The 17016-nt window shown below is 39.4% G+C and overlaps 1 protein-coding gene across 1 annotated transcript; it reads right to left on the bottom strand.

Annotated features, from left to right (window-relative positions):
• Positions 1-14510: 14510 nt before the first annotated feature.
• On the bottom strand, positions 14511-15047 carry LOC138868929 (uncharacterized). The gene has a single exon (XM_070146511.1). It carries the CDS (start codon positions 15045-15047, stop codon positions 14511-14513), a length of 537 nt encoding a protein of 178 aa, XP_070002612.1.
• Positions 15048-17016: the final 1969 nt, after the last annotated feature.

Here is a 17016-nt window from a genome sequence, read left to right as displayed (position 1 = left end):
ATTAAGCTTTGTTTCTGGCCCAACGAATTGAACTTCTGCGTTGCTACAACCTTCCCCGCTTTCTACCATATTCACATTGTCAAACAATTTCTCAAATCTTTCAATTAATTCCTCCTCAGGATTGACTAGGGATTTAGGAATTGTTGTTATCGGGCAATTTTTAACACCGGTCTTGACAAAAGACTTTGATAGATGTGGGACTGGTTTTGGAAGAACCCATGCCTTTTGTTTCAGCTTTCTGGCCTTTCTCACGTCTGTGACAGTGGGTATGAATCCCAACCCAAATGTTCCCCAGTTCTCTGGGAGAGATACTGGTTGTATAATTCCTTGCAAAGATGAGCCCAAACCTTTGCCGGGTATAAAACCATTTTTTAACATTTCATAGGCTACCATGACTGATGCAGAGGTTATCTTTGGATTCGGAAGGTACTTCCCCTCTGGAATTTTCTCTACCGACACTGTGTCGGATACTTAGTATACCCATGGTCCCTGGTCATTTTCTATTCCCTCGACCGGTACAATGGCACTGCTGTGAGCATTTAAACTTTCTTCACCATGCACAACTATTTCTTGATGATCCCATTCAAATTTGACCGCCTGGTGTAGTGTTGACGGGACTGCTTTAGCAGCATGGATCCATGGTCGACCCAACAACAAATTATAAGAAACAGTTATGTCCAGTACTTGAAACTCCATCATGAATTCAACTGGCCCTATTGTCAGTTCCATCACTATGTCGCCAAATGAATCTCTGCTTCCACCGTCAAACCCCCGTACGCAAATACTATTCTTATGGATCCTCTCCTCTTTGATTTTCAATTTGCTTAAAGTGGAGAGAAGGCAGATGTTTGCACTTGACCCGTTGTCAACCAATACCCGGGTTACTACGGAGTTTTCACATTTCACGGTGAGGTAAAGAGCTCTGTTGTGCTCAGTACCTTCCACAGGCAATTCATCATCAGAAAATGTAATTCTGTTTGCCTCAAAGATTCTGTTGGCTATTCTTCCCAAATGATTTACAGAGATTTTATCAGGAACGTGAGCCTCATTCAGGATTTTCATCAAAGCCAGACGGTGCTCCTCTGAATGGATCAGTAATGACAATAATGAAATTTGAGCGGGCGTCCTCTTCAGTTGATCCACAATAGAATAGTCATGGAGCTTCATATTTCTTAAAAACTCTTCCGCTTTTTCTTCCGTCACAACTTTCTTTATTGGTGTTGGATTATTTTTAGTTTTTCTTAACTCTTCGGGAGTAAAACATCTTCCTGAACGAGTCAAGCCTTGCACCTCACAGACTTCTTCTTTGACTTCTTTTCCTTTATACATTACTGTTACCCGTTCGTAATTCCATGGAATGGCTTTGTTGCTGATCACTGGTAACTGGGTTATCGGCTTGATAATGACCCGATCTATACGGGCTCCTTCCATGACTACAATGGGTTTGCTGGCGACCCCTGGTACTATCATTTTCAATCCTTCTTACTTTGTTGCGACTTTGCTCGAAGATCCCTTCTCAAATACCACAGATGGTTCATCACCCTTTTTGTTCTGCTTAGGTACCGACTTCTCCTCTGTAAATTGTTCTTCTGGCTTGGCTTCATGAGACCTGATCATCATGACGGTTTGCGATGGCTTCTTGTTTCTCCGTCGGCCTGTACTATTTCTATCATATTGGCCTCCTGATGGGCTGACATTGGATTTTTGTTGATATTGGGAGCTTCGGGGGTCTGAACTTCAATTTTGTTAGTATCAATGAGCTCTTGTATTGCATTCTTCAAATGCCAGCATTTTTCTGTCTCGTGGCCTGGTGTACCGGAACAATATTCACAGCTTATGGTGTAGTCCAGATTCTTTGGAGGAGGATTGGACAGCTTGGATTGTATCGGCCTTAACATGTCTAGCTGTCTCAACCTGTGGAACAGACTAGTGTAGGATTCACCCAATGGAGTGAAGGTTTTCTTTTTCTGATCCCTTTCTCCCCTGAATGCTTGCCTAGGCCTGAAACCTGGTCCGGGGTAGGTTCGTGGGTAAGTACTTGGTATGACAGGGGCACGCTAATGAGCGTGAGCTGGTGGTGGATTGTATGCTTGTGCATGATTGATGGAAAAATGAGGTTCCGAGGGGTGATAGTAGTATTGGGGTGAATTGTGGTGGTAAGTTGATTGGTGGGATCGATGTTGATTGTAGTAATGAGGTGAGCCTCCGGATCCCGACCAAGTTCCTGAATCAACCACCACGGCTTCCTCCATTTTCTTTCTTCCAATTCCTCCTACTCCGCCTTGAATAGCTTGAGTAATCGCCTTAATAGCCGAATAACTCATGATTTTATTTGTCTTGAGGCCTTCCTCCACCATACCTCCCATCTTCACTACTTCGTTAAATGATTTTCCTACCGCCGAGACCAAATGGGCATAGTAAGTTGGCTCTAAGGCTTGTAGGAAGTAGTCTACCATTTCACTTTCTTTCATATGAGGATCCACCCTTGCTGCCTGTTCCCTCCACCGGAAACCATACTCTCTAAAACTTTCATTGTGCTTTTTCTCAAATTTTGTCAAAGATAATCGATCTGGGATGATTTCCATATTGTATTGGAAGTGGTAAGAAAATGCCTGTGCTAGGTCATCCCAGGTGTACCATCTCCCATGGTCCTGGCGTGTATACCACTCTAAAGCTGATCCGCTCAAACTTTGACTGAAGTAAGCCATCAATAATTCGTCTCTTCCCCCAGCTCCTCGCATCTTGCTGCAGAATCCTCTCAAGTGGGCTACTGGATCGCCATGCCCGTTGTATAGGTCAAATTTGGGCATCTTGAAACCAACTGGCAATTGCACATTTGGGAATAAGCATAAATCCTTGTAGGCCACACTGACCTGTCCTCCTAACCCTCGCATGTCTCGGAACGATTGTTCTAGGCTTTTGACCTTTCTGAACATCTCTTCCTGTTCAGCATTTTTGGCTGGCTTGTCAATTTCGGTTAGGAGGTCAAAACGAGGAGTAGTTGAATGGATTTCGGAGGCTTTGAAGGTGGGTTCCGGAGGGTAATATTGATTGTCCTGGGCCTGGAGTATAGGCTCACTAGGAGATTTGTGGAATGTAGCCGGTGGAGGTGCTACGAAGACAGGAGTCATTGGTGGAGGATGGTATGAAACTGGTTTCGGAGGTGGAGACTGCGGTGTCTGAGAGGTGGTGCCTCGGTAGTGTTGGTAGATGGGGAAATTTGGGGATAGTTCAGTGGTAAGATTATCCTGAGCTTGGGCTAGTGATGGAGCAGGGTTAGCTGGGTAAGATGGGGGTGATTGCCCTATATACCAGGCTCGGTACATCTCAGCCATTTGTTGCTTGAGTTTAAGCATTTCTTCTTTCATTTTGCCAACGTCCATCTCCTGTATCTCAATACCTATGTCGACATCCGGAATAGACATACTTTCGGGTATCGGTCCTTTTGATCTGGTGTGATAATGATAATATGCCAGTATCTCTTAGAAAAACTAACTGCTTGAAGTCTGGAAATGAGCAAAGTTGTTAGTTTTGAGAGTTTAACACATATATAATTACACGTTGAGATGCAATGTTCCTAAATAACCCTTTTCTATTATGCATTTGCTCGGCTGCTTGTGTCATCCCAGCTTTCTTGAATTTTTATTGTTACTTACTCTCAATTTATTTATTATTTTTTATGATTGTGATCGAATCTTATAGAGATTGCCTACGTATCATGCCCCCGCATGAATCAGACCTTGCGTAGTTCGGACGTAAGGCAAACACTTTTATTTATTCTTGAAAGTAATACAAAGATGGAACAGACATTACATTTGGAAAACCTTATAAGAAAATGGTTTGAAACACACACACCCAAATCAAAATAAAAGACACAACTCTTAACATCTCTGAACATGCTCCACTTTCCACTTTTGTTGTTAATCATTTGGATTATCTGCTCAATGTGGGGCTTGACCTGGATGACCTCCCAACGTACGATACATTCTTTCTAACTCCGTTGCCAGATGACTGGCAAAAATAGGTACATGCTCTATAAACCTTTCATAATCTATCCCTTGGCAGTTCACATAACTTTGAGAGGTGTAAACCGCTAAATCATGGATTTGTGCCCTGAAATCTTGGAGACGTTGGTCTTGGTTTTGCAGTTGTTGTTGGTTAGTGGTGGATATATCTCTGATACGGTCCTCACGATATAGAGCTGACTCTAATTGAGCTCAGAGTCTGGCCTGATCGAGTCTTGCTTGTGCTCTTTCTCTGTCAATGTCTGCGTTATGATGTTTTCTGTTGTATCTTCTCGCCTCTTCCAGTTGTGCACGAAGTTGGTCTTCTAAACGTATCCAATGGTCTTTTTCCTTCTTGAATTGTGCCCTGTCTTCTTCGGATTGTCTTACTTGGCATTCCTTATTATATCTGGCTTCTTCGTTTAATTGTTGGATTCTTTCTTTAGCTTTGTTCAATGCCCTTTCGTTTTTTGCAAAAATGGAATCATAATCTTGCATTCTTTCAAAAAGATTGGCGATGGTTTTTTGATCCTTCCAACTCCTCATTGGTGTTTCAGAAGCTTTTTTCATTTTTTGAAATCGAGAGTGAAGATTTTCATTCTCACAAGTAGACTCTTCTTCTCGCCTTCGGCTTCTTGTGCTTGCAAATCTTTCTCCAGATTGAGGCTCCTCAGATTTTCCTTTAGGGCATGGATAGTTGCTTTGTACCCTTTTTCCTTTTCTCCCCAAGTCAACCGCTCTTGGATTTTATCATTAAAGGTTTGAACATGGGGTCTTTTTGTTGGCCTTCTTAGCTCGGGTTCTGGTACATCATCCACGCGGGACCGTTTCTCAAACCACCTTGCATATCCCGGATTTATCTCACCCTTTGTAGTGTCTGGGACTTGAGTATCACTTTTCAAGTATCGACATCCATTCCACATCTGCTGAATTAGAGCCTCGGGAAGAGTGGCTTCAGGGTGTAGCTCGATTACTTGCATACTCAAATCTTCATCATCAGGAACTACTTGGTATCTCCGTAGTTGTCTTAGAACTCTTAGTGGCGCATATGGCTGGATGCTTCTCAATCCCAATAGTAACAAATAACTATTCGAGGTTGACATGTGTATCACTTCCCTCACCGGGAGCCATCCAAAAGTCCACTCAATTTAACTTGCCGTTAATGATCTTAGATGAGATACCCAGGCTTCGATCCCTTCTGGAGACTTATAATCTTTTACTCTTTCTTCATAACTCTCGATGAAATTATCATGGCTTGGACCATACTGTATGAACTTGGGGTGATGTTGGAGATGTTCAATCATCCACATTTGCAACAAAATTTTGCACCCTTCGAAGATCTTTGCCCCTGATTTACATAAGGTCAACGCCCGATAAATGTCTGAGAGAATGATCGGGACAAGGGTGTGATTTTCCTTGGTAGTGAGGACCTGTACGACTTTCGCTGTGCGAATATCGATTGTTCGTTCTTTGTTTGGAAAGACCATGATTCCTAGAAAAGCCACCATGAATGCGAAGCGACGGTGAATTTGCCAGTTGTCTTTGTTCTGTTTGTTAGTAAGACCCTTTTCATGAATTTCAAACCCATCCGGCTTTCCGAATCTTGAATATAGGAAGTTGAAAGAACAACACCCGTTAACAATATTGCTTTTTCTGATTTGATTACTGATGTTTAGAAGACCGAAGAATCGATGCACTGAGGGAGCCTTTGTGAATATCAGATTTTGATTTCTTAGATCTCTGTCAAAACCAACATATCCAGCTATCTCTTCTAATGTAGGGGTAAGCTCGAAATTAGAGAAACGAAAGACATTGTGAACAGGGTCCCAAAAAGTTACTAACGCCGCAATCAGATCATCCCGTGGTTTAACTTTCATAATATCTGTGAGATTTTCCAAATGCTTAATGACCCATTTTTGACCATCTTCGCCTAACTCATACCACCACATCTGAAGCCGAAATAGAAACTCATCTGCATTTGCGGACGGTGAGTTTTGTGTGGTGCTCATTTTGTATCTGAAATTAATTTTAACAAAAATCAAAACTCATTTTGAAAACAGACACTCATAAATTTTTTTTTATTTTTTGATTTTTTATTTTTTGATTTTTTTTTTATTAACATTTTTTTTTTCAAAACTTAAAACTATTTTTGGGTATTTTCTAAAACAACTCATTTTATTCCTCGGCTCTCACAATGATTTTTTTTTCAATTAAGCTGGTCAACAACCAAATACGAGGCAAATGAGTGCACAAGGAGCAAGTAGGATGCATTAGGATGGTCTTTTCATTTCGGGTTCACCGTCCTAGACAGACCCAACCCCTGTGTTGAGTCTCCAAGGCCAAATGTACATGATGCAAATAGACATTCCTACTAGGGATCCGGTACATGGCTGAGTTATTCTAAGTGAAAAACCTGAGGCAGATTGTTCTAAACCTGGCTCACCCAAACGGACAGTTTGAGCCGAAGTGGGGGCAACGTACCGGGAGCACGAAAGTCTACCCGGCCTAGTTACTTGTCCCAACTTCGTCTTATTTGGTATGACTTTAACAGAAAGGTGGGCCACGCGCACGTGTGCACCATAAATTTAGAAGACTCAGAAAGAAGGGGGTTTCGTAGCAGTTGTATATATTCATAATTCAAATAATATTAAAGCGGTAAAAGTGTCATTTAGCACATTGGGCATATATCATGTAAAAAAATCAGATAATAAATAAAGCCAACTATAACAATTATTTTAAGCTCGAATTCTTGAACCCTGAACCAGTGGTTCTGGGTTCGGTCCCCAGCAGAGTCGCCAGAGCTGTCACACCTCCTTTTCCGGCCCCGCGAGGGTGCGAAGGAGTTTTCTCCAATTAAAGGACAGTCGAAACGGGATTTGTTTGTTTGTTTCAGAGTCGCCACCTGGGAATTTTAAGGCGTCCCAAGTCACCGGTTTTAATCCCTGAATCGAGGAGAATATGACTCTGTTTGTTATTCTGCGAACCAGAAATCCTGAGTAAGGAATTCTGTTAATTCGGGAGAAGGTGTTAGGCATTCCCGAATTCCGTGGTTTTAGCACGGTCGCTTAACCATTTTTTATATTTGGCTTAATTATCTTGATTTACTAAATACATTTTTTTTGTTGCCCGATTTTATTACCGCTTTTGTTTAGATTGTTTTCAATTAAAGATTTTCTTTGAAACTAATCACGCGTACGTATATTCGTATTATATATATATTTATAAACGTAAAGAATCGTGTCACGCATACGTGTACACAGAATGATTGATAATATTGTTTTGTATATATAAAAATATGATGTACGCAATTGTGCTTAAAATAAAATCAAGGACATTCGCCCCTTTTGTATGATTAAATAATGAACTGCACATCTCCGGTTATATGAGATTAATTTGATTTTTTTTTTCAAAGAACCCCTTTTTTATTAAATATTCGCTCGAAGTTGCGCGAACGCATAATCCGAATTGCTTTTAGAAATATAATCAGGTTGCGCGAACGCATCCCTAATCACGCAAAATATTCTTAATAGTAGTAGAGATTTTCCACAAATCGTTTATTACTTCCATATATTTTATATGAAAGTCATGAGAAATCCCTATTTGAAATGCCTCTAAATTTCTTGAAAAGAATTCTCAATTTATTAAGTGTCAACCACAAATTATATTTTTTTTTATGAATTATATTCCTCAAGAACCATTCGAATTTTAACGAGTAGAACAAGAATATTGTTTGTGGGTAATACAACCATTTTTTTATCATGAATACAACATTAGTATATAAAAATTTCGAATCATATATAAAACTGGGAAAAGAATTAATGTGATAAACAAATTAACAGTTTCTGAAGAGTTTACATTATTTATATTTAGTGCAAACTTTATTTCTACATATCATTGATATAAAATATTGCAATTCATGCTTATACATCCCATCTCATTCTCATATACTTGTTTTTTAATCCAAAGTTATAATTGCTTAGTTAATTTGTTTATGACGATAAAATAATCAAATTGATGAGAAAGGGATTATTATACAAATTGACTCAATAAAATGGCATTACATGCAACATAGTGTTATGTCTGAACCATTCATCATATTCCAACATCATAGACAAAACGGATTATATCAATTCGCATTTCTACCATGGCTATTCACATAACCGTTATTATGCCATCTATGAACGAAATACAATTAACATTGTCTAGCCTTAAACAAAATCGGATATTTAACAAAATAAGCTAATAATATAGTTTTGATATTTCTATACTATTTTATTTAGCTAACAACATCACAAGTTCGGATTAATGACCAACTTTCTACCATGTTGACAATTCGAACACAACTTATACTTATAAAAAACTTTGAAATAGATAACATTATTACAACACTTATACGAACTTCAAAAGGGAATGATTAACTAATAGCTATCATGTCAAGCATACTACTATATTAACCAACATGAAACAAAACTGAAATTTAAATTAATAGACTTAAACGAGTAAAGGACATAATTATAATCCCAAACTTCATTTATTTGTTATGTTGAAGCTTTTCATGACATGAGTTTATAGATATGTACCTGGAAATGAGGGTAGAAGAGGTGAATTTCAGCAGTAACGGCAGCAACAAAACAACAGAATATACCAGTAACTCAGCAGGTTTGATCAAGACCCGTGAAACCAGACGAGCAGTAACAGAATTTTAAGAAAAATTTCAGATTTGAACCAAACAATTCCACTAAAAACAGACCCGGACAGATTCAAGAAAAGTATGTTTCTGATTTTTCTTTTCTTCTTCTACATATGTTTCAGATTGTGTGTGTATATGTGTGTTCTCTTTTTTGTTTCTTTTTCTGTTTTCTTCCTCCTCTTCAGATTTCCATTTCTGATTTTTCTGCTTAGTTTTCTTTCTTTTGTCTCCCTCTATGTGTATTCTTTCTCTTCAATCTCTAAATTTCAGATTCCTCTCTCTCTCTTTTTGTTTTTTTTTCTCTTTCTTATCCTCCCTTTTTTTTTCAATCAGTCCCAACTCTCCTCTTATATAAGTTACTCTCCTAATGCTGCCCGGACCCCCTTTTGTTATCTAAGGCAGATTTTCCCTTAAAATCTGCCACTGAACTGCTTTTTCTTATTCAAACAGCACTAAGGATACCTTTTCCTTATTTTCAGCCCCTCCACTTCCTTTGGTTTCCTATTATCCTATTAGATTATAGCCATTAACAATCCACTATTAGCATACTAACATTATCATATTACTTTCACTGTTTCATTCCCAAAATACCCCTGAAATCCTACTGTTATTACTGCCCTTAATACAAAAATCAGAATCTAGTACAAAACAGATTTAAAAATCTGTTCAAACTTAATTATCAACCTGGTTTCTGATATAACAGCTTATAACCACTTTTCTTAAGTTTTGGACTGAATCCTAGCTGTGAATGTAACCTTCTAATACAATTACGTCTAATCAACACTTGTAAAATCACACTGAATTCAACATAACAATTTAAACAGAACTTCAACATTGAATTAAGATCAAACAAACACAGGAGTATTGTCAATATATTGACAATGCCCTGAAACTTAATGCTCAGAAATCAACATACACACAGCATCTTATTGAATTACAAACAAAGATGATTTAATTGACGAGTATTAGTCAACTGACTATCTATAACATTTTCCAACAATCAATTTATAAACAGATAAACAAATCATTTCAATCAGCATTTTCAGAAACAGGATTTTATAATATAACTAATCGACGAACTTAATCGAGTCGATTACACACATTGTAAACAAACATAACCAACAGAAACAATTCACTTATTTGATCAAATAGACGGGTATGAGACAGAATCACAGAATTAAATAAACAAAAATATGAAAAATTACACAGGTTACTGAAACAAACAACAATACATGTGGGAAACAAAAGAAATAGGAAAAATACCTCTGAATCTTTAAATTTACACGGACTCAGACTTCAACTTGGATTCGGACCTTTTTGAGGCTGAACAGACTTTATTCGAAGTATTCTCAATTGAGAATACCTCGATTAAAGTCTCTTAGACCTCAATCCCTCATTTGAATTGGAAAAATTCCATGACTGGAAATTTTTAGGGTTTCAGATTTTTTGATTTCAAATCCAAACATTTCTAGGTATATTTGAATCAAACCAATGGTGTTTTAGGCACGAGGGGGGTCAGGTGGATAACTGGTGTGAGTTTGAGGCAGGTTGGGATTGGGTCAGGTTTCACTCGAATCTTCAAATGAAGATTCGAGTAGTTCCAGGAGGATTCGAACCATGCTACTAACAAATCCGTAGTGAGGGTAGTTAGGGGAAGCTGTGGTGTTAATTTGGAGGCCATTGGAGAAGATAAGGTTTTCAGGCTAACCTTCGATTTAAGATTCAAAGAGTTGGGGCCTGATTCGAAGGAAACTGACACCAGATCCGTAAAGAGGGGGTTGTGAGGAGTCGAGGGTGTTCAGGTGGTGACCGGCGGCGTTGTTGCCGCCGGGTTTCAGGCGATGAAGAGTTAAGGCGTCTAGGGATAGGGGTGTGATTTCGGAGATGACGATTAACAGTAGAGAGGGGGGGTGTTTAGTTAGGGGGCCGGGGTAGGGATTTGGACTTATATATGGATGGGGTGGATGGATATTGACCATCCGATCAAGTAAGATACACGGTCAGGATCAGTTCACTTAACCAAACGACGTCGTTTGGTTTAAGTTGAGGGAAAGGGTTGGATCGGGGCAATGGGTCGGGTAGAGGGTTCCGGGTAAAGGGTGTGGGATCTTAGCCGTTGGATGGATTTGATCCAACGGCCCTTGATGAAATATGACCAAACGTCGTCGTTTGGTATTGGTTTTGAATTGGACCGGACCTGGGGTTGTTTGGACTGGGCTGTGGGGAAGTGATTTTGTTTGGGCCTGGATTTCAATCCAGGTCCGATTTTTTACCTTTTATAAATTATTTTCCATTTCCTAATTTTATTTCTAATTATAAAAATCCTAATTTTAATTATAAAAACAAAATTACTCTTACAAAAAATTAATTACTTTTTTAACAACTATTAACACATAAACAAAACATTAATCCCACAATGACATAATTTAAATAACAAAATAGATTAAATTCATAATTTTTTGTGATTTTCCCTTTTAATTCTTAAATGCATAATTAAATCCTATATATGCATGCAACATGTATTTGTATTTTATTTTTTCATTTTACTATGACAAAGTAAATATTTACGGACAAAACACAAATAATTAATAAATGCCACACAAAATTCTAAAAACTACATACTAAACAAAATCGTTTTATTTCTTTTTTTATTTTATTTTTTTTTATTTTGGAGTAGTTTTCGTGAGTCAAAAATCACGTGCTCACAGACCGCATTGGAAATTAGCTCCAAATCTTCAAATCTTTGAACTTCATCATTGCGAACCGCACAATATCGAGTGCGGCCGCGGTGGGTTCATTGTGGTCCGCATGAAATGCTCTGCGGCCGCAATGCTTGATTTCCTGAAATAGGCACCTCTCTGAACCTCCTCACTACGGACCGCACAGAATGGAGTGCGGCCGCAGTGGACCTGTTGCACTGTGCTTGGACTTGTTCGTGGTACTTGTGCATGTTTGGCTCCTTTATGAGCTGGTTTTTGACGAATTGTCACCTTGTTGACCAAACCCTGCAAACAAGTACAACACGTAAGCCTTTAGGATTATTTTGTACACATTTTTAATCAAAACTCAAGTAAGAAGGAGTGTAAAATGCATCATAATCCCTAGTTATCAGCAACCCAATCCCACCATATAATCAAAGTCAATACATAATTCACCCTTATTTCACCTGTTATGACGTGCAACCCGATCCCACCGTATCAATATAAAATCACCTTTATTCCACCTGTTGCGGCGTGCAATCCGATCCATTCATAAATCAACAAGTGAAACCAATTTAACAATCTGAATCACTAAGATTTTTATGATTAACAAATGTGATGGACTACAAGTAAAGAAGGAATCTCGTACCATATCATGAAAGAGTACAATTAACACTGAGCAAAAAGAAAAGTCAAATGTATGACAGTTAACAGGTACAAGTAAGACAATTAAGGCAATTATCAATTAAACATGGAAACATAGAAGGAATTACATTTATAATGCGAGGATAATAAATGACAAGTAGTAAGTTAAGGCATAGGAAGCAATTAGGGCATGTAACAATTAAAACATGGAACATTATAATTAGTGAAGTACGGGTAGGTATGGAAACAAGTATTTGGCGGCGCATAAATACTCGTCACCTCGTAAATACACTGCTACACATGAAATTTACATAGCACATAGCTCAAGGGTTCCTATCTCCTCAAATAAAAATTAGACCCAATACTTACCTCACTTTGCACTTGACTCAAACTTCAACCACGACACTACCTTTTGAACAAGCTTCCAAACCAATCAAATCTAATAAATTATTAACCAAACGATTCAAAATAAGCTTTAGAAACTACTCACGAATGAAAGAGATTAAATTTAGATCATTATTTAAAAAGTCAACTCTGGGCTCGCTTGGTCCAAGCTTAAAATTCGAACCAACACCCGATTACCCATTCACCCTCGAGCCTGGTAATGTAATTAGTTTCAAAATTTGACCTCAATTCGAGGTCTAAATTCCAAATTTACAAAACTCTCAAATTCTACTCAAATTTCTAATTTCTACCATGAAAATCCTAGATTTAATGTTGAAAAGTTGTGAAATGTAATGGGTAATTAAAAGAAAGTAGATTAAAGTCACTTATCAATGAATTTAGGAAGAAAAGTTCTTGGGGAAATCGCCTCTAGGGTGTTTAAGTTTGAGAATTTGAAAGAATGAGCTAAAATCCTGTCTTTCTCAGCTTTTGACCAAGCGTAGATGTTGCAATTGCGACGTGGGGTTCGCAATTACAAACCCTACAAATGCGAGAATGGCTTCGCAAATGTGAAGAATCCCACACCTCTGCTATCATTGCATTTGCGTTGATTTGTTCGCAAATGCGTACTCTGGTCCTCCGCAAATGTAACCTTTTGATTCCAAATGCGATCTTTTGCTGACCAACCCCTCTTTGAAAATGTGAAGAAATGGCTCGCAAAAGCAAAGCTGATAGGAATTTAATGTTCGCGATTATGAACATTGACCTCGCAATTGCGATATCAGAGACTAGCACTAGAACCAGATGCACCACCTATTTTTCCTAAGTCCAAAACCACTCTGAAGCCTATCCGAAACTCACCCGAGCCCTCGGGGCTCCAAACAAAATACGTATGCAAGTCCAAAACTATAAATAGCTATTCAGGATTTCGAAATATAGAATTGAGGGTTAAAACTATAAATAGAAAAGTAATCACATTCTCTACCTCTAAAACAAACATCCGTTCTCGAACGAAAATAGAAAAGTACTTGGACTGGTGAAAAGGTGTGAATATCTATTCTGCATGTTTGACTCGAACTCCCAAGTGGATGCCTCAATTGGCTGGCCTCTCTATTGCGCTCAAACTGAAGGATAACTCTTAGACCTCAGTTGTCGGACCTACCGGGCTAGAATAGCCACCGACTCCTTCTCATAAGTTAAATCCTTGTCCAATACTGAGCTAAAATCTAACAAATGGGATGGATAATTGTGATGATTCCGGAATATGTACACATGAAACACCGGATGGACTGTTAATAAGCTAGATGGCGATGCGAGCCTGTATGACACCTCACCCACTCTCTCAAGAATCTCAAAAGATCCGATATACCTAGGGCTCAACTTGACCTTCTTTCCGAACCTCATCACACCCTTCATGGCCAAAATCCGGAGCAATACCCTCTCTCCGACCATGAATGCAACACCGCGAATTCTACGGTTGGTATAACTCTTCAGCCTAGACTGAGCTGTTCAAAGTTGATCTTCAATAATCTTGATCTTATCCAAGGCATCCTGTACCAAATCTGTACCGAACAACCGAGCCTCCCCCGACTCGAATCATCCAACTGGAGAACGGTACTGCCTCCCATATATTGCCTCATAAGGAGCCATCTGAATACTCGACTGGTAGCTGTTATTGTAGGAAAATTCTGCAAGTGGAAAGAGCTGATCCTAAAAACCCCCGAAATCCATAACAAAAGCGCAAAACTTATCCTCCAATATCTGAATAGTGCGCTCGGACTGTCCGTCCGTCTAGGGATAAAATGATGTACTCAACTCAACCTGCGTGCCCAAATCACACTATACTACCCTCCAAAAGTGCGAGGTAAACTGCGTACCTCGATCAAAAATCATAGACTTGGGCACAACGTGAAGATGGTCAATCTCGCAAATGTAGATCTCAGCCAACCGCTCTGAAGAATAGGTAACTGGCACATGAATGAAATGTATTGACTTGGTCGACATGTCCACAATGTACCATACCTCATCGAACTTCCTCTGAGTCTGTGGGAGTCCAACAACAAAATCGATAGTAATACGTTCCTACTTCTACTCAGGAATCTCTAACTTTTGAAGCAAGCTACCAGACCTCTGATGCTCGAACTTAACCTGTTGACAATTTAGACACCGAGCTACATACACAACAATGCCCTTTATCTTTCTCCACCAATAATGTTGTCGCAAGCCCCGATACATCTTGGCGATACCTAGATGAATGGAACACCAAAAATTGTGGGCCTTCTCAAGAATCAACTCACAAAGCCCATCCACATTAGGCATACAAATCTGACCCTGCATCCTCAAAACCCCATCATCTCCAACAATAATCTGCTTGGCACCACAGTGCCACACTATGTTCTTAAGGACAAGCAAATGAGGATCATCATACTGACGCTCTCGGATGTACTCATACAAGGAAGACCGAGCAACTGTACAAGCTAGAACACGACTGGGCTCTAAAACATCTAACCTCATGAACTGATTGGCCAAAGCCTGAACATCTGATGAAAGCGGTCTCTTACCAACTAGAATGTACGCAAGGCTACCCATATTTACCGCCTTTTTACTCAAGGCATCAACCACCATATTGGCTTTCCCAGGGTGATACAAAATTGTGATATTATAGCCTTTCTACAGCTCCAAACACCTCCTATGCCTCAAATTGATATCCTTTTGTTTGAACAAATATTGTAGACTCCAATGATCCGTGAATACCTCGCACGACACACCGTAAAGATAGTGGATCCAAATCTTTAGTGCATGAACAATGGCTGCCAACTCCAAATCATGAACATGGTAATTCTTCTCATGAACCTTCATCTGCCGCGACGCATATGCAATCACCCTGCCATCTTGCATCAATACTGCACTAAGCCCAATACAAGATGCATCACAATACACTATGTAAGATCCTGAACCGATGGGAAACACCAATTCTGGCGCTGTAGTCAAAGTAGTCTTAAGCTTTTGAAATCTCAACTTACACTCATCCGTCCATCTGAATGGGGCACCCTTTTGGGTCAATCTGGTCAATGGGGCTGCTATGAAGGAAAACCCCTCCATGACCGGCGGTAATAACCCGCCAAACCCAGGAAACTCCAAATCTCTAAGCAGTTCTGCACTGCCTCAATCTTCTTAGGATCCACTTTTATATCCTCTCCGATACAACATGCCCTAAAAAGGCAACCGGGTCTAACCAAAACTCACACTTTAAAAACTTAGCATATAACTAGCTATCTCTTAGAGTCTGAAGTACAATCCAAAGATGCCGCTCATGCTCCTCTCAACTACGAGATTAGATCAAGATATGATTAATAAGTACAATCACAAAGGAATCCAAATAGGGCTTGAACACCCGGTTCATCAAATCCATAAATGCTACTAGGGAATTTGTCAACCCAAATGACATCACTATGAACTCATAATGCCCATACCAAGTCCGAAAAGATGTCTTAGGGATATAGGATGCCCTAATCCTCAATTGATGGTATCCAGAACTCAAATCAATCTTCGAAAATACTTTTGCACCCTGAAGCTTATCAGATAAGTCATCAATCCTTGGCAATGGATACTTGCTCTTGATATTGACCTTGTTAAACTACAAATAGTCTTTACACATCCTCATCAATCCATATTTCTTTTACACGAACAACAAAGGCGCACCCCAGAGCGAGACACTAGGTCTAATGAAGCCCTTATCAAGCAAGTCTTGCAGCTACTCCTTAAATTCTTTCAATTCTGGCATGGCCATACAGTATGGTGAAATAGAAATGGGCTGAGTGCCCGGAGCCAAATCAATATAGAAGTCAATATATTTATCGGATGGCATCCCCAACAGATCTATAGGAAACACCTCTGGAAACTCACGAACAATTGGTACCGAATCCATGGAAGGAACCTCTGCACTGGAATCATGAATATAAGCCAAATAGGCTAGACACTCCTTCTCAACCATACGTTGAGCCTTCATATAAGAGATAACCCTACTTGTAGAATGGCCAAGAGTCCCTCTCCACTCTAATCGAGGCAACCTAAGGTCACCGTCTTGGAGTGATAATCGAATATAGCATGATAAGGTGATAACAAATCCATACCCAAAATGATATCAAAATCTACCATATCAAGAAGTAGGAGATCTATGCTAGCCTCAAGACTCCCAAAAGTAACCACACACGAGTGATATACATGATATAAAATAATAGAATCACCATAGGCGTGGACACATACACAGGAGCACTCAAAGAATGATGAGGCACATCCAGTTTAGAAGCAAAATAGGATGACACATAGGAATAAATAAAGCATCCATCAAATGGAACTGAAGCATCTCTATGGTAGACTGTAACTATACTTGTGATAACGATGTTAGATGACTCAACCTCAGGCCTAGCTCGAAAAGCATAAAATGGGGGCTGGGCCCCACCACTCTAAACTACGCCTCTATGAAGGGCTCTAGCAAGCTGGCCTCCACCTCTAATGGTCTTACCTCTACGTCTAACAGCCTGACCTCCACCTCTAGCTACTTGACCCCTGCCTCTAACCGGCTGAGCAAGCG

The sequence above is a fragment of the Nicotiana sylvestris genome, chromosome 5, assembly GCF_000393655.2.
Source record: "Nicotiana sylvestris chromosome 5, ASM39365v2, whole genome shotgun sequence".
NCBI lineage: Eukaryota > Viridiplantae > Streptophyta > Magnoliopsida > Solanales > Solanaceae > Nicotiana > Nicotiana sylvestris.
Note: the sequence above shows the minus strand (reverse complement) of the source record. Positions and strands in the feature narration are given on the sequence as shown.